This window comes from Lemur catta, chromosome 10, assembly GCF_020740605.2.
Source record: "Lemur catta isolate mLemCat1 chromosome 10, mLemCat1.pri, whole genome shotgun sequence".
NCBI lineage: Eukaryota > Metazoa > Chordata > Mammalia > Primates > Lemuridae > Lemur > Lemur catta.
This window is the reverse complement of record NC_059137.1, coordinates 24303236-24329793: the sequence shown is the minus strand read 5'-3', so window position 1 is coordinate 24329793 and position 26558 is coordinate 24303236. Positions and strand designations below refer to the sequence as shown.

Below are 26558 nucleotides of genomic sequence, written 5' to 3'. Positions count from 1 at the left end.
CTCTCACCCTTCCCTGCTGTGTAAATAAATGATCAGTTTTGAGATATGAAAAGATCACTCTTGCTTGTCTGGAGATCAGACTAAAGGGGACCAAGAGTGAGTACAAGGACATAAGTAACTGCAGTACTATAGACAAGACACGACAGCATGGTCTACTGCAGTAACGGGAGATGGAGAGAAGTGGCTGGATTTAAGAGACACAGAGGAGTCACAGTAGACCACACTTGGTGATGTACAGAAAAAGGGAAACAAAGAGAAGCCATCCAAGTTTCCAGATTATGAATAGATAGATAACATGTAGGGGAACAGGATGAAGATCGTAGACATACATACATACATTCATTCATTCATTGACACAGGATAGCACTTAGCTTCACAGAAGCGGGCCCAGGAGAAAACTTTTAGGCCCCACTCAAAAGCAAACTTTGGGTACACCTAATAGCCTGGCACAGCAGAAAGGGGGAAAGAAAAAACCTTCAAGTATTCAACACTAGGATGTCATGAATAAATGAATGAATGAATAAATAAAGTATTCTTTCTTATATAAGATTAAAAACTAAGCAGGGGGCCCTGAATTACTAAACTGACCTCTTCACAACTTAATTAAGTGGTGACTCACCTTTGAAACACTGTGAAGTTAAGTCCCTTGAGAGTTTTTAAATAACTCTAAAATAACAAGACCATTGCATAGCTCCTCAAATATGGACTTTCAGTTCAGCTGCATTTTAACTTACATTTCTAAATGCCTACTAAGCATTCATTCACCAAATACGTGACTAGGCTACACACTGAGACAAGAGACTAAGACCCTGTCCTCAAATTCAGTCTAATACTTAACCAGCTATAATTCACTATGTTAATAGCTAATGTAAAGTAAGCATAGAATGTTTGGGGAGCACAGATAGAAACCAAATCCATGCTGAGAAGTCTGGGAAGGGCTTCCCAGGGAGCTATCTGACAAAAATGTTATAAGATGCCATTCTTTAAATCCATTTAAAAAATTAGCCAGATAAAGAAGACAGAAGTCTATCCTGGGGAGGAACCTCCAAAGACACTGGTGTCTTAGAAGGCAGGGGTAGAAAAGTGTTCCAGGAAGACAAAAAAGCAGATGTAAAGACACAAAGGCAAGAAAAAGCAGAGTGTCTTCTTCAAAGAACTCTACATTCAATGAGGCCAGAACAGAGGGAACAATGAGAAGAGTAGAGAGGAACAAGTATGCAGACAGAGAAGGACCAGAGAATGGAAGGTCTCATTTTACCAGGCACAGTTCAGTGACTGGAAGCACAAATGAAGAAGGAAGACTGCCCAGGTCCAAATCCCAGGTCCATTCCTTACTTCTTGGATGACCATGGGCAAGTTACTTAACATCTAGACGCCTGTCTTCTCATGTTTAAAATGAAGCTTATATAAATTCTACCTCATGTGAGAGTAAAGTGAAACAATACATATAAAAAATGCTTAGGTATGTGTAGGAAGCACTTAAATGTTAGCTGTATCAATCCTCTATATCAATCTATGAGCTTCGATAGTATAAACTGTAAGCATAAGCCACTAACACTGCTATAGTATTTCTCTGTACCTCTCATGCCCTTTCAACTTTGTGTTACAACCATTTCCCTAAATCATATCCCCCTTAGTAGACATTTTTAGATCTCCCCACAGAGCTAAGAAAAATATCTTACATAGACAGTAGGCACCGAAAGACTTGAGAAAAAGCTAAAACCAATAAATTAAATCCTCAAAATTGTGGGGTAAAGACTAACTCTCCAACTTGCTGATGTCCCTAAAATGTGTAGTAGATATTCAATAAATCTTAGCTGCATTGACAAAAACTATGCAGCATCATTCTAGTTAATACATAAATGATTCAGCAAATTTTTAGAATGCCTTAAACTTCACAAAAGCATGAAAGGAACAACACACAGAGAAAATCAACAAAGAATATTTGAAAACTATAGATACAAGATTTGGCAACTGCTCTTATCAAATAGATATGCCTTTTAATGACTTCTGTCTTTGGGATATCCTTCAATTCAGCACTTCAAAAACCTCAAGAGTCCAGGCAGGGAGATGACAAACTGAACAAAAGAATGCCAGGACTGGGAATCCTGGCAAAGTCCTGGTATTAGATAAAAAGCCACAGCTAAAAATAGGCATATAAACAAGGGAACATAACCTTGGGACTCAAGTACTAAAAAAGAAAGAGTATCCAAGGTTTCAAGTATCAAAAAAGATACCCAGGACCAGGGCCAGTATTAAGTAGAGGCCCAAATAACAAGGGATCTACTAAGTCCATACAAGCAGGTCACTGACATTAGCAGCCTAGCACCAGGGGACAGAAACTCAGAGTCTGGCACATAGGAAACAGATCACAAGGTCAGATGATATCTGTTCATACCACTAACTCAACAATGAGCTAACTAACTTTTTTAATAATCATAGGTAAATATATTTTGAAACCAGTCTAAATAAGGAGATACTTCTTGATCTACTTCATTCTTTTACACAGGGACAGCGGCAGTTGCCAGAAATACAACCAAATATGCTTACTGGAAGGAGACACTGCATACCAAGTAAAACCTCCCCAGCTTGCAAAGCTCCCTTTGAAGAAGGCTTCTGTTTCCATTAGTAACGTGGAAGATGCATCTCCTTCTTGTTGGCTTCTAGTATCACTTCACAAAAGCCTGGATAGGGAAGAAGTTTCTCTAGGCCTGTTTAACTAACAGTATCAGAATTGGAGAGTAGAAGACGAGCAGTAAAAGATTTAGTTTGCTCCTTTTCTTTTTCCAGTTTGGGCTTAACTGGACCAAACATGTTCATCTATATTGCATGCTCTCTCAAAACAACAAAGGCAACTACCAGGTCTTCCCTGCAAAGATATTTATGGTCATTTATAAACAATTACCAATATCAGGAGGAAGAGGACTCAGCTATACTTGGTGGTACTTCTCAGGTTATTTTCTGACTTAAAAATAAATCTGATGCTTGTTTCCCTAATTTTAAAAGAAATTTCTCATACTCAGAGAAAATACCTCTCTGAATCTGAGTTTCTTCAGCTGTAAAATAAGCATAATATCAATCTCACTAGATTGCTAAAAAATTTAAGATATTAATACTATGTTTAAAGAGTCTAACAGGGCTTCACCCTCAGAAGATAACAATAACTCTAGTGTTCTTTTTTTCTTACAGGACAAGAGAACATACCTAAGCTAGATTTCAGGTGCTATGGTTTGTCCTCGCCAAAACTCATGTTGAAATTTAGTTGTCATTGTCACAGTATTAAGAGGTAGGACGTTTAAGAGGTGATTAGGCCATGAGGGTTCTGCCCTCACTGGTGAAATTAATGCCATTTATAAAAGGGTAAGCTCAGGCCCTTTTGCTCTCTCTCTCACCTTCCACCGTGTGATGACACAGCAAGAAGGCCCTCACTAGATGACAACACCTTGATATCAGACTTCCAAGCCTCCAGAACTGTGAGCCAACAAATTTCTATTTATTATAAATTACCCAGTCTGTGGTATTGTTATAGAAGCACAAAATGGACCACAATACCAGGTTTCTACTGAGTGAGATTTCTGGGATCTAGGGGGCAGACCAGCTAGGTCCTGTAGTTGTGTTAAGTCAAGGGGGGCCAACATGGGAAACTGAAGGAGCTAACAGCTACAGCTGAGTGTTAGAGGGATCAGTAGTCAATACTTTTTCAGGATGACTGGTGCTTTTCCAAAGAGCCTGGTGAAGGGAAAGAACATTGGACTTATGTCAAGGATCTAGGTTTAAATCTTAGCTCCACCAGTCACAAATGTGACTGTGGTCAAGCCAGTTAACCTCTGGAATCAAATGTCTCCATCTGCAAAATGGAGATACCATCTATTTTACAAAGTTTTATTTGTTTGGTTTTTGTTTTGTTTGTTTGTGGATTTAAAAAGATGGCACATGTAAAAGCACTCACGTGTTCCTGGCCCATGATAGCCACTTAAATATTTTTCCCCTACGTTATCTTGAGCTTCCAGGAAATACCATGTAAGAGCTCCCCAGGTCTAAGAGAAAACCACTGAGTAAGGCCCCTGGGTTCAGAAGAAACTGCTGAAACATATTCAGCAATGATCTCTAAGAAGAGTTTTCTAGGTCTAGAACCAAACAAACTCATGCTGTGAATTCTTATGAAATCCGGAAGACTTATTCTGTGAGTCTCGTGAATGACAGATCATAAAAGCTTCTACAGCACAAAAGATTCAAAGCTCAGAAGACACAGAGAAAGATACCCACACAAGTGACTGGAATACAAGAGCAAGGCCTACACCGGGACAGTGGAAATGACAGGGAAGGAATCAACACATACGTTGCCAGGGTAGTATACTGAAGCATGCCTGTACCTAACTTTTATCATAGTGACATCTACAGGAGGGAACTGAGTAAATAAAAGAGAAGGCATGTCCCACTATGAACCAGATGGTTTGAGTTGACTCTTAAAAAAAGAAACAAGGTTCTAGGGGCAAGAGGAAAACAAAATTCAGAAATTTAGAAAAAACATTTAAAAGATTTATTTTATGATGAGGATTATTAAGACTAGAAGTCCAGAAAAGGCTTCTAGATCAAGAATAACCTATTTTGAAGCAGGCTGGAATGAAACAAGGAAAAAAACCCAACATTTCCAAATCTGCTTTCAACATTTATTCTGTGTCACTGTGATTTCCTTCCTTGTAATAGTGTGGAATACAAATATCAGCAATCTAGCTTAACTATCAACACACCACTATTCTGAATTTACAGCTGATACTCGACCATGGCCGCCTTTTCCCATGCTCAAAACTTGGCCTTAGAATTCTTGTCCTCGCGGTTTTTTAGGCTGCCATCACCAAATGACTAGAATGTACACCTTAGAGGAAACCCAACCAAAACTCTGGGTTTAGACCTGCATTATTCATATACTTGTAATAAGGTACTTACTTAGCCCTTCACAAAAAGTCAAAAGAGAAAACCATCCTGGAGTGAGGTTGGTAAAGGGTAAGCACAGCTGTCTGAATCACTTACCATTACGGGAAAGGGAAAAAAAAAGGAGATAAAGCTAACCAGAGAAATAAGTGGAAACCACCAAGCTTTCTACAGCAGTTGTCAAAACAGGAAATTTACTTACACTGGTCTGATACATAACCACAGACTCTAACAGATTATGACCAGGAAGACAGGCTGAACAAAGAAAGCTTAGCAAAATATAAATAAAATCTTCCCTATTTTCTACTGTCAGATATGTAATTAAGGTTTGTTTCAAGTATTTTAAAATTCTAAACATATCTATGAATAAAGAGATAGCTCATAATAGTCAGACATTACTCATTTACAAAATAAAATAAAAAGCAATTTAATTTTTCAAAAAAACTTTTATAAGGTAGCCATACAAAATACAAGAGTGCCACAATAGCCTCATGATTAGAGTAAAATGAAGATGCTAAAAATATCGGAGAGCTACATACATACACTGACATAGAAAGGTGCTCATGACATAAGTTTAAAATGTGGGTTATAAGAGAATATGCGCTATGAGCCAGTTTTTTAAAAAGTCTGAAGGCATAAAAACCATTAGTTAATATTTCAGTATAACCTGTGGGCATGTGTGATTTTGAGTGATTTTTAGTTTCTTCCTTTTTTTTTTCCTCTGTATTTCCTAACTTTACTGTAACAAACTGATATTATTTGAGAAATTATTTCTTTTCTGGGTTTTGGTTTCATTTTTTTTTTGAGATAGGGTCTTGTCCCTCACCCCGGCTAGAGTCCTGTGGCATCATCATAGCTCACTGCAACCTCCAGGGCTCAAGCGATCCTCCTGCTTCAGCCTCCCAAGTAGCTGGGACTACAGGCATGCACCACCACGCATAGCTAATTTTTCTATTTTTTGTAGAGACAGGGGTCTCACTCTTGCTCAGGCTGGTCTTGAACTCCTGACCTCAAGCAATCCTCCCACCTCAGCCTGCCAAAGTGTTAGGATCACAGGCATGAACCACCATGCCCAACTTAACGTTTTTCTTTTAAAAACCTACTGCAATTAGTAATTTTTTCTTTTAGTGTACGTACAGCCATCAGAAAGAAGCAAGGAGCAAAGCACTGGGCACTGCAGAAGCTGTGCGTTCAGATTTACCTCTCTACCTACAGCTGCTTCCACACAGGTGGGTAACTGGAAGGTCCAGTCTGATAACCTGAAGACCACTGCTATATCTAGACACCCTCCCACTTACAACTCATCAACCTGTACCTTTAGCAAACTATTTTTCCATATAGGCCACTTGCAGCCAGGGTATATCAAAAATCTTTAAAAGTGCATGATGTATTCAACATTGTACTGGAAGTTCCAGCCAGAGCAATCAGGCAAGAAAAATAAACTATAGGCATCCACATTAGAAAGAAGTAAAACTATCTCTACTACAGATGACGTGACCTTTTATGTACAAAATCCTAATGAATCCACCAAAAAATTATTGAAGCTAATAAACAAATCCAGCAGGATACAAGATCAACACACAAAAATATCAGTTGTATTTCTATATGCTAGCAATAAACCACCTAAAAAGAAAATTAAGAAAATAATTCCATTTACAATAGCATTAAAAAGAGTAAAGAACAAATTAAACTAGCAAGGTACAAGACTTATACATTAAAAAGTACAAAACACTGCTGAAGGAAATTAAAGAGCAACTAAATAAATGGAAATGCATCCCATGCTCATGAAAAGGAAACTTTTGGGGTTTTGGGGGGGTTTATATTATAAAGATGGCAATACTCCCCAAAGTGATCTATAGATTCAATGGAATCCCTATCAAAATCCCAATAGCCTTTTTTGGAAAAATAAAAAAGATGATTGCAAAATTCATGTGGAAATGCAAGGGACCCCAAATAACCAAAACAATCTTGAAAAAGATAAAAGTTGGAAAACTTACACTTCTCAATTTCAAAACTTAACCACAAATTACAGTAATCAGGCCGGGCGCGGTGGCTCACACCTGTAATCCTAGCCCTCTGGGAGGCCGAGGCGGGTGGATCGCTCGAGGTCAAGAGTTCGAGACCAGCCTGAGCAAGACCCTATCTCTACTAAAAATAGAAATAAAAATTATCTGGACAACTAAAAATATACATAGAAAAAATTGGCTGGGCATGGTGGCGCATGCCTGTAGTCCCAGCTACTTGGGAGGCTGAGGCAGTAGGATCGCATAAGCCCAGGAGTTTGAGGTTGCTGTGAGCTAGGCTGATGCCACGGCACTCACTCTAGCCCGGGCAACAAAGTGAGACTCTGTCTCAAAAAAAAAAAAAAATTACAGTAATCAAAACAATGTGGTATATGGCATTAAGATAGACATACAGATCAGCAGAATAGAACAGAAAGTCCAGAAATAAACCCATACATCTATGGTCAATTGATTTTTGACAAGGGTGCCAAGATCATTCAATGGAAAAAGGAAAGTCTCTTCAACAAATGGTGCTGAGGGAACTGGACATCCACATGCAAAGACCTGGGGAACCTGCAGTCTCAAGGCCACATATGACCTTCTGGATCCTTGACTGAATCCAAATTTTACAGAACAAATCCTTTTAATAAACAAATGGCCAATAATCACATGAAATGATACTCAACACTATTAGTTGCTAGGGAAATGCAAATCAAAACCACAACAAGATACCACTTTGTACCCACTAGATTGGCCATTATCAAAAAATGGAAAATAACAGGTGTTGGCAAGGATATAGGGAAAATCAAATCCTGTTACGTTGCTGGTGGGAATGTAAAATGGTATAGCTGCTGTAGCAAATAGTCTGGCAGTTCCTTAAAAAGTTAAACGCAGAATTACCAGATGACCCACCCAGTAATTCCACTCCTAGGTAAATATCCAAAAGAATTGAAAATGGGTATTTAAACAAATACTTGTACATGAATGTTCATAGCAGCACTATTCACAATAGTCAAAAGGTGGAAATAACCCAAACATCCATCAACTGATGAACACATAAACAAAGTGTGGTATATTCTTACAGTAGAATATTATTCAGTCATAAAAAGGAATGAAGTGCTGATACATATATAGGGTTTTCTTTGGGGGTGATGAAAATGTCTTACAACTAAACAGAGGTAATGGTTGCACAACACTGTGAGTGTACTAGATGTCACTTTAAAATGGTTAATGCTTAATTTTATGTTATATGAATTATACCTCAATTAAAAAAATACAAAAAACAGCATGGTCTAACAACCTAAAATATTTTAAATAAATTTATTTTCTGTTCAGAAACCACCACAGGTTTTAAAATAGATTCAAAGCTGTTTCATCAGCATTTCTTATAAAGCTAATCTCCAAAATACTTCAAAGAGTAATATTAATAGAATGCCCTATTTCTTACCAGAAGATTCTTTTCCATTCTGTTTTCCATAGAGGGTGCCCACAGACATCAGGAAAACAATAACCAGGAATACTGGAATTCTCCACGAGCCAGCAAGGGATGCTGCAAATTATTAAGAATTAACATGTTTAGCAAAATAAAAACCTAGTACATGTTTTTAAATGACTGAGTTTTGCAGACTGACAGTACATTCTGGTATATATGTTAATTACAGAATTATTTCACAGGGAAAAAAATTATTTTAAACAGCCTCAGACAGATTAAACTTAAATTCAGGGTTTCTCACAGTAAGTTCACCCCTGCTCAAATGGGTCAGTATGTGGCAGCCTACCTTTAAAGTGTTCATATCGTCTGAGGAATGGAGGCAGTTCTAGCTCATATCCAGGATTTAAGACCATCCCAAACTCAAACCAACTATTTGACCCCAGAATAACCGGAATCGGGCATAGATCCTAAAGTCATGAAGCCTGACTTGATCTCCTGAAAATATCACTGGGTGTAAACTCTCTCAAGAAAGGGCAGAATGGCCCAAAAGAACACGGCAGAAGCTTCAATGTCTCCTCCTCAGTATATAGTGCAGAAGTGTTAACAAGTCATCAAGGAGCAGGTCCTTACGCGTAACCACCAGCATTTCTCTGAGTCCATCTAGAGCCTCACAGACACACCTGCCTGCCTCCCTCCTCTGCCTTCCCCAAATTTGAAATGAGTCACATGACCCAGCAGGGGATCTTGCAGATAAAATCTAGCATTCCAACTAGACAAAGCTAGAGAATAATGCTTTGACATCAGACTCTAAGCAAGAGCATAACGGTTTTTTATTTTTAATAAGTAGCTCTACAAACTATTTTAAATAGGCTATCTACTGTTCTGGGTTACTGAATTTTGTTTTTAAATTAGAACTCAATGCTTCCATTGACTTAGACTTGGAGAGTCTTAATTAACTACATGTACCATGCTGAAAAATCACTCAGCAACATGCTAGCAGCCAACCAGCTAACAGTGAATGGTTTCACGTAACAGGGAACTCATTACTCCAAGCAGCTCTGACATGGATCATTCTTACACTGAGCAGAGATTTGTCTCTCTGAAGCTACTCACTACTCTGGCATCTCTCCCTCATGATTACAGAGATCTGTTTAAACCACTCTTTCAAAGGACAGCCCTTCAAACATTAGAAACAGGCTTTTACATTTTATGTCCTCCTTACCTTCACCTCCTCTCCACCCCTAGAGGGCCCATTCCCTCCTCTTATCCTAAGTAAACGTCTCTAGTTCCTTTAACTGGTTCTCAAACGTGATTTTGAGCACCTCTTATTATCCTTGACTGCTTATCTACACTTTCCCTAAGTATGACACTCAGAAATGACCATGAGAGTCCAAGTGTGCTCTACTTTTTAAGACATATTAACTTTTAAAGGACCTTTTTGAAAATGAACATGTATTAATAATATAATTAAAAGATACCTTTTAAAGCATATCATTTCATTAACAATTAATGGAAGATTAAAGCGTAACATTTTCTAAAGATTATTTTTTAAAATTTTAAATGCAACCTATAACACTACAAAAAATTCACTTTCATTCACACAGTCAGCCTCTGCTGATCTTAAACTAGACTTTTTTTAAAAACAGAAAGAACCCACCTAAATGAAAAAGCAATATAATCCAGACAGGAATTGAAACTGCTCTCAAGTAGCGTTCAGTGCTTGCATTCCACTTGAATGAAACAGTCAACACGTAGCCAACTACCAACGTCCAGATCTTAAATAAATGAAATATAGACACAGCTGTAAAATATATACACATGAAAATGAACATATAATTATACAAAATTTGCAAGCATCCATATAGCAGGAGCACTCTGGACACAGCACAGATAAGATCAATGTTGGCGGTGCTAAAAGGAACACGACTAGGTTCTCCTCCCCTGTTTAGATAAATTGAGTTTTAAAATAAATAGGCATTTGAAATCTCATATAGTGATATTAAATATTTAACAAAAAATACATAGTTTTAAGATACGCTAAAGTATAAACCCATTTTAAAAATACTTAAGATATTCAAAGTATAAACCATGGATTTAAATTAAGAGCCTTCACTTGGTAAGTGGGCTACCGGGGGGGAAAAAAAGAAATAAATTAATTAATAAAGATAAATTAAGAGCCTAACCTTGTGGAATTCCTAAAGGTTTCTTTCTCAATTAATGTTTAGAAAAGAAATGAAAAGCCAAAACAAGAAAGCTTTCCAAAAAAGTCAGGTTAAAGGATTTTACTGCAGCCTATAAAATATGCTTATTATTGTGAAAGGAATTTTTTTAAAGCTATAAAGAAGGCAGCCAGCCTAAGTGTGACCCTGCTGAAAATAATCCAGGTAACAGATGTTTAGAACCTAATCCAGAGCTATAATGTACCAGTTGAAGAAATGTGCCCGAAAAAATATTATTAGAGGAACAGCAAGACTTGGAAACAGAAGAACCAGTCAGGGTCCCCTTCTCATATCTCCCTAACACTAAAGCTAAATGGCTCCAGAACTTAAGAAACATCAAAAGAAACCAGCATAGCCTCACAGAAACTTGTATTTTAATACAATATTTACAAAAAAACAGAAGAAATATGTAATCCAGAACAAATCTGAGCACAAAAAACTTATGATAAGACCAAGAAGGTAAAATTCAAGTTTGATGTGAACTTGCAAAAAAAAAAAAAAAAAAATTTAAGACAAAAAGGAACTTCAAGCTATAATTCAGAGCATGAAGAAAAAAGAACTGATAAGATTACTACAATAGAAAAAAACTCTCGCATTATTTTGGTCATATCTCTCAGTAAAAATAATTTTAAGGTATTAAAAATGTTTATAGCTTCTGAACTGAGAATTCAGCTTGGAAACTTTATCCTCACTAATGATAAATTCTGAAAAAATTTAAATATAAAGAAGCTCATTGGGCCTGGCGCGGTGGCTCACGCCTGTAATCCCAGCCCTCTGGGAGGCCGAGGCGGGTGGATCGCTCGAGGTCAGGAGTTCGAGACCAGCCTGAGCAAGAGCGAGACCCCGTCTCTACTAAAAATAGAAATAAATTATCTGGACAACTAAAAATATATATAGAAAAAATTAGCTGGGCATGGTGGCACATGCCTGTAGTCCCAGCTACTCGGGAGGCTGGGGCAGTAGGATCGCTTAAGCCCAGGAGTTTGAGGTTGCTGTGAGCTAGGCTGATGCCACGGCACTCACTCAAGCCAGGGCAACAGAGTGAGACTCTGTCTCAAAATAAAAAAAAAAAAGAAGCTCATCAGAGGGAGATTTATAATAGAATAGTGAAAAAGTGATTATCTAAAAGGTCAACAATTGGGAAATGATTAACTATGAATGATTCACACAATAAAATGTTACACAACCATTAGCATCACTTTTTAAAAAACAAAGACTACATAGCTTAAAAACTCCTAATATCTTATTGGGTTAAAAGTAAAATACATAAAGTATATACGATGTGATTACATCTACCATTTGGTGAGAGAAAAGAAAATGTACCAACAAGTCATATTTGGATGGTAAGATTTTGTTTTTCCTTTTATTTTTTCCATACTTTCCAAATTGCCTTTAATAAGCACTAATTCTTTTATAATAAAAAGAACATTAAAATTTTTGTCTTGAGCAATTCTATCAGATGAAATATTAAAGAACTCTGAAGCCCAAAAAATACATGAGGACATGGAAAGTGAGACTACAGCTGCTTCAAAAAAGTTCAGACTTGCAGGTTCAGACAAATTAACCCTGAGAATTCAGAGAATTTGAAATATGATTGTAGAGCTCAAACAAAATCTGAGTACAACGATAATACACTTACCTGACACTATGTGCCAGGCTCTGTTCCAATGCTTTATATATATAAATTCATTTAATCCTCATAATTACACAAAATAAATACCATTATTACGTCCATTTTATAGATGAAAGAAACTGAGACTTCAGGGAAGTGATCGCCCAAAGTCACACAGCTAATAAATGACAGAGCCAGGATTAGAACCCAGGAATGCGGCTCCAGAGTTCACTTTCTCAACCATACGGAGAAAAAAGTGTGGTTTTAGAAAAATAAAGATAAGCAAAAGCTGCTCCAATTTTTATAAGAGAAAATAAAAAACAGTTGATTTTGACAACTACAAATTGTTGAAATCAAAATAAAAAATGACCCTCAGTAAATGAATGGTCTGCAGTGTTGTGCCACACAGGAACAATCAGCCTCATCCTATTTTTCTTTTTTTTTTGTTGAGACAGAGTCTCTACTGTGTCGCCCAGGCTAGAGCACAGTGGTGTCATCGTAGCTCACAGCAGTCTCAAACTCCTGGGCTCAAGCTGTCCTCCTGCCTCAGCCTCCCAAGTAGCGAGGACTACAGGCATGCGCCATCAAGCCCAGCTAATTTTTCTTATTTTTAGTAGAGACAGGATCTTGCTTTTGCTCAGGCTGGTCTGGAATTCCTGACCTCAAGGGATCCTCCCACCTCAACCTCCCAAAGTGCTAGGATTACAGGCCCAAGCCACTGCACCTGGCCCAGTCTCACCCTATTAATCGTTAAATCAGTCATTTAGATGAAAAATTAGAGGCATGCTAATCAGACTACACAAAACTGAGTAGTTAATAAAAATTGAGATGACCTATAATGACTCAGAAAGGTATCTTGAAACCAGAAGAATGGGCTAATCCAAATAAGATCAAATTTAATGGAGAGAAATGCAAAATTCTGCTTTTAGGTTCATTCAGAACTAAACTGCAAAAGTATGGAATAGAAGGAGGACGTCTAACTACTTTCCAGTTCACTATGAGTCAGATTATGGCTGGTATGAGTACTTATTTATAAAACTACAATATCCACACCAGAGAAAGTGATTGTTTCAATGAATTTTGCATTACCAAACCACATGAACAAGAAAATTCAGTCTGGGAAAGGAAGTGAAAATCGTAACATAATGAGATATAGATATAGCTGGGGGGCAGCAGGGGAGAAATAGTTTAGCTTAGAAAAGAGAAAGAAATGTCAAGATTTGATAGCTATTTTCAAATAGTTATTAAAAATTTCATCAAGGAGAAGCATGAGACTTAATTTTCTGTGGTTCTGAGAACAGAATTAACACATGAGAATTAAGAAACAACACATATCGGCTCAGTAACAAACTATAGCTATCTAAAAATGAAACAAGCTATCATCACTAAAAATATTTGAACAAACATCAACCAGAGAGGACAAAGTAGGAAAGTCTGCCCTTAGTAAGGTACATACTGAATTAGACTTCAGCTTTTAAGTCTATAATTCTTTTAAACCAATGTCCACGAAGTCTTATCTGTACTTACAAGGAATTAGTATCACTTACAGAGAGAGAGAAACTGCATACTTAAGATTTTTTAAGAGAAATTTATGGCCTAAAGAGAAGAATGTATTTTCATCTAGTAAACCTGAAACTCACAGATTATCTCATTTCAGTTTAAAATAACCACTTTTTAAATACACTCCCAATTCCACTTTTAGGAATGTTTTACAGAAGCACTGCACACTGTGCAGATATAAAAATATTCACTGTTGCTGTTTACAATATAAAAAACTGAAAACAATCTAAACATCATTTTACAGGGGACTAGCTAAATAATGGTATCTCCTAAAATGGAATAATTATTCAGACTTTCACAGGCATGATCTCTATATTCAATAACAGTATAAATTTATGCATGTGTAAATTTATAATGGTGAAAATGTACTCAAAAAAAGTTTTAAAATATTATCCCTGGATGGTTGGATTTTAAGGAGTAATCTGTTTCTTTATGGTTTTTACAATTGCTGAATTTTCTCCTAAGGTTATGTAATATTGTTATAAATAGAAAAAGAAATGGTTTTAATTTAAAAAAAAAAGCCTCTTTTGGCATATGGGTTTTTTTCCCCAATATTTTGAACTGCTTCCTCAGAAAAGATTCATTAAGTAATATTATTAGTTCAAAATGTATAGCCATTTATAAAAACACTTTAGAATTTATTTTAAACTCATCATGATTATATACTTACCATTGGTTAAAAATGTTTATTAGAGTATTCTAATACAAATTCAGAGCTAATAAAACATGTTAGAAATATTTTCTAAAAGGCATCTAGAGGAAAAAAAGGATTTGTACTATAGCAATATTAAAAAGAAAGTTCTGTAAGTGCTAACAAGATGTCCACAGTACGATAAATGACAGCAAACTAAAGAATTATATGTATGTTATCCCATCTTTGTTTTAAAAAACAAAATTTTTAAAAAATCCTATACTTTGTATGTTCACACAGGCACAGAAATAAATTTGGAAGACTATATAGTTAACAATAGTAACATCTGTACAGTGGGCATAAAGGCAGAAAAAAGGGACAATTCCTTTTTACCATATAAACTTCAGTGCTGCTTAAGTTGTTTTTTATATAGCAAGATTTTACTTGAGTCAACTTTTTAAAATCACTAAATATTCTTTAAAATAACTTAGTGAAAATAAGGATTTTTACAGTCACATTTCATACGTAATTTCTAGTCTAAGACCCCTTAAGAGTTTCTTAACCTTAAGCCTTCATTAATGCAGAAGCCTGAGAGTAACAAGTCAATTTTATACATGTTTGGCCCCTGAGCAAACCTGTGTGAGTTTTCTTCCAGGCATAAATCAATGAGCCACAGTTATAGATAAGAGGACATACTTTCCCAAGTTTATATTCTTCAAAACAATGTATCTTTTTCAAAATATATCTTCCATAGTCATTTTAAAGCACCAATGTGCTAGACACCACATAAGACTGCATAAAATTTGGCAACATTTATTTAGCACTGCAAGTAAAGAGAACATACAATCACATTTTCCTTTCATCTGACATGATTATCCACATATAATTTTCTGGTTAAATAATATGAAATGTATAAAACGTTAAGTAGAAACTCTTTTTTTTTTTTTTTTTTGAGACAGAGTCTCGCTCTGTTGCCTGGGCTAGAGTGCTGTGGCATCAGCCTAGTTCACAGCAACCTCAAACTCCTGGGCTCAAGCGATCCTCCTGCCTCAGCCTCCCTAGTAGCTGGGACTACAGGCATGCACCACCATGCCCAGCTAATTTTTTCTATATATATTTTTAGTTGTCCAGCTAATTTCTTTCTATTTTTTAGTAGAGATAGGGGTCTCACTCTTGCTCAGACCGGTCTCGAACTCCTGACCTCAAGCGATCCACCCGCTTCGGCCTCCCAGAGTGCTAGGATTACAGGCATGACTCACCACGCCCGGCAGAAACTCTACATGTTTTAGACTGTGTTTTATTTATCGTCATCTGGGCATTCACTGGAAAAACAACTTGGCTTGCTTCTGCTGCACATTTTTGCAGTACAGTTTCCTAAGCCTTTTTCAGAGAGAATAAAACAACAGATTCCCTCTCAAGTTATGGAGCCACAGCCCTAATCATAGCCCCAATCAGTAACTGCGTCAGGTACTTCATTCTCCTTTAAAACAGTTTAATTCTAATTTGAAAACTGTTCTCTTCACCATATGGCAACTTAGAGTCAAGAACTTTAATAATCAAAATCTTTAAAAAAGAAATAGGGATTGGAAACTTTCCTCTTCACTGTTGCCAGGCAAGCAGAAACAAAACTAGAAACCAGTTCAGAAGTGGAATGCAGTCAGTAGCGAATGGCTGACTAATGTGCACTTCCAAAGAGCCTCCTGTGATCTGTAAAACAGACATCAAGGAATCTTAGAAATCATCCAAGCCAACCCCTCACTTCACACAACTTGGGCTGGGTGGTCTGTCCAAGGTCACAAAAGAAGTTACCAGCAGATGTGAGTTCAGAATTTAAGGTCTTTTGATTCTTCAGCCACTATTCTTTCCACCCCATGCTTCGTTATAATATTAGATGGAAACAATGGATTCAGAGACCATGGAGAAAACAAATCTGCTGCACAAACTGTAAATAGTCTTCAATTTTTTTATAAAAAAATCTAAACTAATAGGGAGAGGAAGATCAGAACACTTTCAGTAGAGAAAGATGGGGAGCAGGGCAGGCCATTAGCTTTTCAGATTTATCTTGCACAACTCTATGCCACAGGGAGACGCCAAGGCCTGAGTCACATGTGAGCTTGTGCAACAGATGATTTTTTTTTTTAACTGTTCTGAAGTCACTAAGTCAGTGCAATATACTAATATATTCGAAACTGTTGGAAAAGAATTACTCATACCATAAATGACTAGTCTTTCACTCATAAGCAGGATGGAGTGTTAGAAAGACAATGAAGTAATCCAGAAGTGAGGTGAAGAGGAACTGAACTAGAAGGATAAACTGGTGACAAAGAAAAACACAGCTAATGAGGATACTACAAAGGAAAACTGGACAGGACCTGGGAAAACTACATAGATATAAGGATAAAAGAGAAGAAAGAAGAGGGGACTAAAGTTTCTAGATGACTTGGTTCCAGGGGTCTTTGGGGGAACACCTGTGGTTAGTCTAATCCTGATATTCTTCTGTTTTTTCCTAGTAACTAGAATCAATTTATATTTTGGAAAACAAAAACTAAACACAATGTATTGGGAAAAACTTTTTAAAATTCTTATTGAAGGGTAGCCACTACGAATAGTTTTGATGACAGCAGGACTTCACCTGCTAGTAGGTCTACTGAATGCCATTTCCTAACAGAATGAACAAATTAATCTCTAAATTAGTTTTCCCATATATGAAATCCCACCCACCTACCTCACAGGATTATTGTGAGACCAAAACAACATCCATGAAAGATCCTAACCCAGTGCCTGGCTAAGGGCAGATGCTCGAAAGTAGGATCTTAAATGCATGAATTAACAGCTCATCAAAATGTGAATTGGCATTTTGGGAGGCTGAGGCTGGAGGATCACTTGAAGCCATAAATATGAGACTAGTCTGGGCAATGGTGAGACCTTGTCTCTACAAAAAATAAAAAAATTAGCTGGGCATGGTGGCACACGCCTGTAGTCCCAGCAACTCTGTAGGCTGAGGCAAGAGGATCACTTGAGCCCAGTAGTTGAAGGTTGAAGTGAGCTATGATTGTGACACTGCACTCCAGGGCGGGCAGCCTAGTGAGACTCTGTCTCAAAAAAAAATTTTTAGATTGACTTAAATGTAACTTTTCTCTCTGCCTCTCTCATTTTTATCACTCTTCAGCACAGGCTCATGTGTATAAGTTGTCTAGAAAGCATAAAGATCACTGTTCTAGAACAGGCAGCCCTGCCTGGGCTCAAAAAACCAAACTGCTGTGAACTATGAGATAGAAAAGTTACAGAGTGGGCCCCCTTCCCAGTCACATGACCTGCTTTCACGTCATGTCGGGCCTTAATCAGCACTTTTGACTGAGAACGGAGGACTTACTATCTCTACTTCCCAGGTACACCTCACCCTCAACCAACAAAGCAGACCAGTCCTAAGTGCTGTAAAATACAACTCCAAGCCCTGTTTCTCTCAAATTCAGATCCACCTGGATGCTCTAGTCTTTCAGATTTAGCCCTACTACCACTCCCTACTCATTTCTAATTAACTCGTATTATCTGTTTTATATTGGGTTTGTTGGGGGTTTTTTTAACCCTCTCTCCTCTATTGCTCCCAACACTTTAGCCAAACAGTTGAGTTTCAAGCCTTTTTAAATTTATTAATTGGCTTGTCCTTTCCCCTCCCCCCCCAGTCTAATCAATCTTTGCCCTTACCTCCCTTCCACTTATCCACAACCCACACAAGTAAACCACAAAGAGGGTTTACCTTTGGTAAAAAGATATTCAAATATTCATAGGTGGTAGGCCTTTCTTTTCTAATTTCCTACAATTTGAAGGATATGCTACTTGGGCAGTATCAACAGTCAAAAATGTCAGCAGAATCTACAAATGTGTCTGACAAGACTGAATTTCTTGAGGATAAGATCAAGTTTATATTTCTTAACAGCACGTAGCATTCTGCCTTCTATAAAAAAGGCATTCAGGCCGGGCGCGGTGGCTCACGCTTATAATCCTACCACTCTGGGAGACCAAGGTGGGAAGATTGCTCGAGCTCAGCAGTTCAAGACCAGCCTGAGCAAGAGCGAGACCCCGTCTCTACTAAAAAAAAAAAAAGAAAGAAAGAAAGAAAGAAATTAGCTGGACAACTAAAAATATATATAGAAAAAATTAGCCAGGCATGGTGGTGCATGCCTGTAGTCCCAGCTACTCGGGAGGCTGAGGCAGGAGGATCGCTTGAGCCTGGGAGTTTGAGGTTGCTGTGAGCTAGGCTGACGCCATGGCACTCTAGCCCGGGCAACAGAGTGAGACTCTGTCTCAAGAGAAAAAAAATAAAAAGGCATTCAATTAACCGAATTGTGTAACGACAAGGTAAAGGACAAAGAGCACTGAACTGGGTCTGCATAAACGTGAAATACAGATTCGTTCATGAGATGTGTGACTTTGGGACAATCACATTCTCTGGGCATGTGGCCCATAACTGGTGGGTAATGAACATTTATTTGTGTGTCTGTCATTCCCATTAGAATATGCTCATATAGGATTATACGCACCTTGAAGAGGGGGCCTGCATCTTACTCCTTTTTTAAATCCCTCACAAAGCCCAGTACCTAACACATGCTCAGTCGACTTTTAACTTGAACCGAGGAGTAGTACTGACAGAACAAGAGAAAACAGTTCTGGGATCAGTCATCACTGCACCAATAACCTCCGGCTTGAGAGATAAGGGGAATTGTGTCGCAACTTGAAACAATGAACTTTATTTCACTAACAAAAGTGGTGAATCAAATTTTTTTAAATGGTACTATTACTCAATTAACATTCTTATGCACTAAATATCCACTTGTTTTAACAGTCCCCAGTTAAATATGCCGATAATTAACTGGTCTAAAATACAGTCTGAGTTAGGAATTGTGTCACTAGATTATCTTTGAAATCCCTTACAATTCTAAAGCTCCCTGATTTTCTAACAGTAAGCCCAGGGTGATGCAAGCATCACAAATCCACCTCTTCTTCGCCCAGCTGGCTGCTGTCATCCAGGCGGAGAGGAGACGTGCTGTGGAACATCAGTCCCTGCCCAACAAAAGTAGTTCCCAAGAAGTAGAGGGCGGAGAAGAAGAGGTCCAGGTGGCTCAGTGCCTTGCACAAACTATACTGAAATCACCTGAGAGGCAGTACCAGCCTGTGAAGAAAGTTTTGTTTTAGGACTTGAGAAATCTGAGTCACCCAGTGCCCTCTTTGTCCCTAATTAGCCCTAGCCTGGTAAGATGTCACCTGTCCTATCTGTAAGATGGCTACAAGTTGGGCTAGAATCTCTAAGGTCTCTTTCAGCTGACATCCAAATGTGCAGACCGCAAGTTGGCAGGGGCACCCTCTCCCTCTCAAACCAGGAGTAAAACCAAGCCCCCCTGCCATGTTTTGGGGCTCTTCCTGCAAAGTGGAATAGTGATTCTTAATCCGGGGCCTCGTCCCCTTAAGAGAGCCTATTAGGATGGAGGCGGGCAGCAGCGAGGGCTGTTTCAAATCACACTCTTTGGAAGAGTGTGCGCCAAATCCCTCAGATGTGGGAAGGCAGGCGGAGACGGACATTCATGGCAGCACAGGTGTGGCCCTTTGGTCGCTCCTGCACGATGAGGAGGGGCTGCAGTATTGCACCCTGGCACACTGGGGGTTTAGGGAAGGGTAGGCGTGCCCGCCAGGACCACGGAGGGCCCGGGCTGCCGCTCACTCACCCACAGGCTGCTGAAGTAGTCCAGCCCGCGGCAGATGAGCTCACCGGCGTGCGCCAGCAGCACCTGCACGCCCAGGTAGCTGCCGAGGCAGTAGAGGCCGTAGAGGAGCGGGCCCCCGGCGCCGAGCAGCAAGAGCAGGCGGCGGCGGCGCAGCACCTGCTCGCCCAGGGCCTCGACGCCGTAGTCGACGAAGCAGAGTGGCAGCAGCAGCGCGGCCAGCACGATGGGCGTGTGCGCCCGGTGCAGGCGCTGCAGCCAGTGGCGGCCCAGGCGCGTCAGCGAGCTCTTGAAGGGATGCAGGAAGGTACCGCACAGCACGGCCCACAGCAGCGGCCGCAGGAAGGCCTCCAGGATGAAGTACACTAGCACGGCGGCGCCGCAGCACAGGCACACGAACAGCACGGCCCCCGTGTTGTAGAAGGCCTGCTTGATGGGCTTGTCGAAGCGCAGGGCCAGCGCCGCCGTCCGCGGGGTCTCCCCGCCGCTGCCGCCAGCCGGCCCGGCCGCGCGCGGGACCCGTGGCGCCTGCCCGGGGGAGCCCCGGGGGCCGGGCGCCTCAGCAGTGCCGCCGCCGCCGCCATCAGCCATCGTGCCCCCGCAGCCGCCGCCGCCGCCGCGAGGCGGTACTGGGAGCCGAGAGAGGGGAGCGGACCGAGGGCAGCGCGGGCGGCGCTCAGCATTGTGGGAATTGTAGTTCCCCACTGGCCGCTTAACGCTTACGGGACCTGCGGAAAACCACAACTCCCAAGGGGCACGGGGAGCACGCCCCCGCCCCGGTGCTCCTTCGCCCATTGGTCCCCCAGGCTCCAGGTAACCAGTTTCTAAGGTCTACATCTTACTGGAGGCAAAAAGGAAAAAAAAAAAAGGTCCCTTCACTCATTGGTTAATGTCAACTTCTCGGGAGGCGAGATCCCAAAGAGGCGGTGCATTCAGAGATAACTGAAAATCCAGGCTGCACGGTAGAATCCTGTGAAGGAGTGATTATAAAAGACCGATGTCCAGATTCTGGTTTACTGATTTACTTAATAAATGCTTTTAAAGTGTTTGTTCTGGTGTATTTAACAGGATTTTAGATGGAGATTACCATATAGCAGATCTTGTTCTAAGTGGCTCAGTCCTATTAACTCATTTAGTCCTTAGAACAACCCTACAAAGAGGTGTTATCATTCTCATTTTATAAACCGAAAAACTGAGACAGAGTAGTAGTTAAGTACCTGGCCAAGGTCACACAGCTACCAAGTGGCAGAAGCAGGATTACAACTCAGGGAATCTGGCTCCTAAGATTGTACTCTTATCTACTATACCATTTGGCCTGAGGAAGGAACTCTTGGCATTTTTTTAAGTGCTTCTCAGAGGACAGTAATGTGTGGCAGCTGCTGACAACTATCTGTGCAAGTGTCAGTGTGGAAGCAGTCAAAACTCTTGAAAGAGTCCTAGATCGGGGAGTCTGAAACTGCCACTATTTCTTTTCGAGACTTGATGTCAGGTCAATTATGCCTCCAACCTCAATTTCCCCTCTGTCACATGAGAATGATAATAATATTTAATAGAAGCTTTTGCCTCTGGATTATTGTGGTAAAAGTAAACTCTGGGGCAGTACAAGGTACTTCTTTTTCTCCTGTTGGAAAAGTCTTGGGATCTAAGCCTGCAACCCGTAAAATACCCCAATCAGCAATTTTATTTTTAAAATATTAAGAAAGCCTTTACTGAGCACTCAATATATGACTGCTTCAAATCCTGCAAGTTATCCCTTTCCTGTTTCAATAAATCTTCCTATTAATGTCAACACAATTTTTCTTTTCTAAAGTAGACAAGACAGGTATCATTATCCACAGTTTTCAGATGAAGAAACTGTTGCTTACTAAGACTAGGAGCCACAGGGATTCAGTAAATGAAGTAAAGGAAAAAGTAATTCCTTTCCATCTCATTTATAGGTTTCAGGTCTCAGTTTTTCAGATGGTCTTTAGAGTTTGACTCTGTAATATTTGCTTCAGCTGTTCCTACATTTTGGTTTGCTTCTTAACTACTTTGATTAGGCTTTCTGGAATTAAGATTACAAATTATAGTCATTTTCCTTTCAGTGTCCATTGTACACTGACTCACGTTCTCATTTATATAATAACAAGGCCTCAGCCTCCCTCCCAAAAAATGCTCAGTCATTTCTACAGAGGTCCCAAAAGGGTTACCTCACATATGTCCAGAGACATGAGGCCACCACCAATCACCCTGCTGCCAACAGAGCTCACTGAGTTGAGTGTCCACCATAAGCTTGCCAGTGCTTGTGTCATTATCCCCAGATCCTGAATACTCCCAAGTGAGTATTTTTAATAATAAAAAAATAGAGGCTGCAAGATGTGCTGTAAAGGACACACACTTTTAAATAAGACAGACTTGAATTGTAATCCTGGCTCTGCCAGTTTCCTGCTGTATACCCATGGATAAATTAACTTCCTGAGCATGTTTCCTCACTTGTACAAGAGCGATATCTACATTGCAGGGCTGCTGTGAGGATTATAAGTAGTATATGTAAATAACTAGTATGGCACTTGTCCACGGAGTAGTCATTACTTCCCTTCCCATGGACCCCTTTATATACAGTACCTAGCTGCCCTGAACAGAACCCAACCACAATGGTTATTTTACAATATAAATTCAAACAGTGCCTATTGGAAGAGTTATAACAAGGTGTTTGATTATAATTACTGTAAGCCAGGGCTGGCAATCGCAAGGCATACGAGTTACCACCTTCCTTTGCTGAGTCCGTGGCAGACATTATTGATCAACCACTGAGTTCTTTCTCACTGAAGCCTAGACACAGCCTCAAAAATCTTTCTCAGCAAAACATTCTAGGGACCCACTACCAACTGTACAAAGTAGGCATGCAAGGTAAAACTTAATTGCCTTCCTTACTGTCACTAACAATGGAGTGTCTGCTGTGAGATAAAATTGGCAGACTGAAAGTGGAGACAGTTGATTAAGAAAAAAGAGTTTGGGAAGGTAAGGTTAGTATGTACATGAGAAACTACTGAGAGATTTGTTTTTAAATCTCAGTGGCTGAAGGATAAATGGTGCAATCAAGTCTGATACCATCAGGCCCTGCCTACTCCCCATTGTCCCTCCTCTTCCCATGGCTGGACACGTGACCCCCACTTATAGTGCAGGTCCTGCCAGGTCACCGTGCCGAGGGTGGCCTTTCCTGTCCTTCTGGTCCATGCCATCCAGCTACAGTTAACCTTCCATACCATGCTTCACAGTGGCAACAAAGATAATTGACCAGTTAGTGAAGAGATTATCAAATTGATTCAACCCAGTTGAGACTGATGTACCCAGGAGAGGGCCAGATGAATAAAATGCAGTGTAGAGATATATAAAAAATTTTTTAAGTCTGTAACCAAGGCAGCTTCTCCTTCCCTTCCTAGGGTGGGAGAAAGATTGGGAGGGAGGATGGGCATTGCAAGCTGAACTTTGTGATTAACAATTGTGTGCTAAAAGCCATAATTCTCTGTCCAGAAAGTGGCTGGCCTTAAGTATCCTTTGCTGATGGTTCCTCATTTTCACAGGAGTGATTTATATTTTATCTAGAATAGATGAATTTTGAGAGATAGGGGTCGGGGTTTGGGATTCTTACCCCATTGCTTCCTTGGCTCTGAGTAGAGGTCACCCAATGGCATAAACAAGCAGCCTTCTCCTGCAAACCTGAGCAAGACTGAAAAAATAGATGAGGGTGGATGCATTTCAAACTGCCCAGATTACTTCCTCTTTATTGGTAAAAGATCAAGTCCTGCTTGTTTGAATCGTAAGTGTTGCATGTCTGTACACTCTTTACACCACACTGATGTCACTGCAGCCTCTGACTGGTCTCTTTTCCCACCCTCTTGCTCCACTCTAGTCAGTTCTCTACATTGCAGCCAGCGTGGTCTTTCTAAAATATAAGCTGGTCCCTCCCCAAGCATCCTTACCCACGTGGTAAGGTCTAAATTCTGCACTACGATTTGCATGGTCCTCTGTGATGGCACCCTGGCTTACCCTGCCTCACCTCTCTCCACTCCTCACCTTATCCTTTATCCTCCAGCCTTGGGATGGAAGGAATAATGGCTCCCAAAGATATCCAAGTCCTAATTCCTGGAAGCTGTGATGTGTGTTACCTTACATGCCAAAAGGCGTTTTGCAGATGTAATTAAGTTAAGGATCTGAGATGGGAAGATTATCCTGGATTATATGGCTGGCCCCTAAATATAATCCCAAATATCTTTGTAAGAGGGAGGGAAGGAGATTAGACTACAGAAGAGAAGGCCATCTGACCAGAGAGGCAGAGATTGGAGTGAGGAGGCCACAGGCTAAGGACTTTGGTCAGCTACCAGAAGCTGCAAGAGGCAAGGAATGGATTCTCTCCCCTGGAACCTCCAGTAGGAATCAGCCCTGCCAACACCTTGATTTTATGGCTGTAAGATTCAGTTTAGACTTCTGGCCTCCAGAACTATAAGAGAATACATTTCTGTTAAGCCACTGAATTTGCGGCGATTTGATGCAGGAGCAATAGGAAACTAATACAAGCCTTGTCAAATGACAGTGAGGTTCCAGAACATATCCTACTGGTCTTTCTTCTGAGGTTGTTCTCCCCTCTCTTGGAGATTATTCTGCACACCCTTTGCCTAGAGTCTTTCTAACTGTTTGTGTTAGTCAGTTCAGGCTTCTATCACAGATTACCACAGACTGAGTAGTTTAAACAACAGAAATTGATGTCTCATATTACAGTTCTGGAGGCTTGGAAGCCCAAGATTGCGGTGCCAGCATCATTGGGTTCCGGTGAGGGCGCTCCTCCTGGTTCAAAGATGGCCGAATGCCTGTTGTCTCCTCACATGGCAGAGAGTAGACTTGAACTCTCTTCTGTCTCTTCTTATCAGGACACTAATCTCATTCATGAGGGCTCTACCCTCATGACCTAATTACCCCCCCAAAGCCCCATCTCCAAACGCCACCGTATTGGAGATTAGGGTTTCAACATAGGAATTTTGGGGGACAAAAACATTCAGTCCATAGTACCCTTTCTTAAGGTTCAACTTTAGTATCACTGCCTGCTTTCCTGCTTGCTCCAGGCTGGGTGAGGACCCCATTCTGGGTGTGCATCGCCCCTGAGCTTTTCCTTACCACTGCATTCCCCACAGGTGTTGTCATGGTCTTTATGGGTCTGGCTCCCCAAGTAGGCTCTGAGCCCCTCAGGGGCAGAACTCAAGACCTGTTCCTCCTAGAGAACTCTATGGGTAGTGTCTAAGCACATATGTGTCCCCAATAAATATTTATCGATGAATGAATGAATGAGTAGTTAAAGCTTCTTGACCTCCTGGATGCAGATGACTTTTTTCACATCTGCTCCAGTTCAGCTGTCTCTTCTTATAGCTTATCACCTGATCTTTGCACCTGGGACTGAGCCCTAAGAAATCTCCAAGTCCAGTGTCAGCCTGGGTCAGGTCAGATAACTGGGCTACCCACTGAGGATACTGCAAAATAAATAACACAGGGAACAAGTAGTATACTAAACAAGGACAAAATATTTGGAACAGGGTTTTTTTGGTGAGGATTAGAGCCTCTAATGCAGAATGTGGCAATGCCTGATTCTTTCTTAACATGCCATTCCTCGATATTCTCAAGCTGGCAGCTCAGCCACTACATTTTGTCATTTCTATACCTCCCTGATGATTCATTAGGCTCCACAACTAAACTCTAACTATTCTTAACATATAATATGATTTAGCTGCCAATAAGGCTCATAACTGAAATTCTTAGAGCTAGCTAGCTATGTGCAATTAACCAACTGCTAACTCTTGAAATGGGATTATAGACCCCCACTTACTACTTAATAAGGTATTAAACTGAGCTATAAATGCAAACTGAAGCTATACATGCAAGTTTATTTTACAAATTGTTTCTCTACAGGGATTTTTACCTGACTACAACAAAATGATTTTCCTCTTTGTCAGACAAGACAGACTATCATCTTCTCTAAGGTCTATGGATTCAGGGAGAATTGAGGGAGACTTTACTAATGAAAGGATTTAAAATAAAGAAACAGAAAAAACAAAAAGGCACCAGGCCAAAGCAATAAGGAATTATAAACTAGCTTTAATTACATTAACAGGAAGAATTTCAAACTATGTTGAGAATTTGTATTTTAAAGTTTAAATCTAGTTAATATATTCTGACTGTAACATAATCATCAAAAGATAAAAGTATAATGGCAAATGGACAGAACAATTATTTAGGTAGCATCTAAGAATACTGCTGTAATAACTTTACATAAATAGAAATCCATGTCCACATATCTTAGAGTAAAAATTCACATAGGACAGGCTTATAAACATACATAAGTCTTGAAATCAATCACAATTGAACATTAGATACACAATTATTATAAAATAAATATAACCCATCAATGTCTATTTAAAGGCATA

The 26558-nt window shown here is 39.8% G+C and overlaps 1 protein-coding gene across 2 annotated transcripts in view; it reads right to left on the bottom strand.

Moving 5' to 3' along the window:
* The window catches only part of TMEM245 (transmembrane protein 245), a 78521-nt gene extending 57792 nt beyond the window's left edge, over positions 1–20729 (bottom strand). For both annotated transcript variants that reach the window (XM_045562543.1, XM_045562544.1), the window contains exons 1-3: positions 20110–20729; positions 10025–10142; positions 8383–8484 (exon numbers count right to left, since the gene is read on the bottom strand). In XM_045562543.1, the coding sequence (XP_045418499.1) occupies positions 8383–8484; positions 10025–10142; positions 20110–20697 (808 nt within the window). In that variant the 5' untranslated portion in view covers positions 20698–20729. The remainder of the gene's footprint in view (positions 1–8382; positions 8485–10024; positions 10143–20109) is intronic.
* Between the last annotated feature and the right edge of the window lie 5829 nt (positions 20730–26558).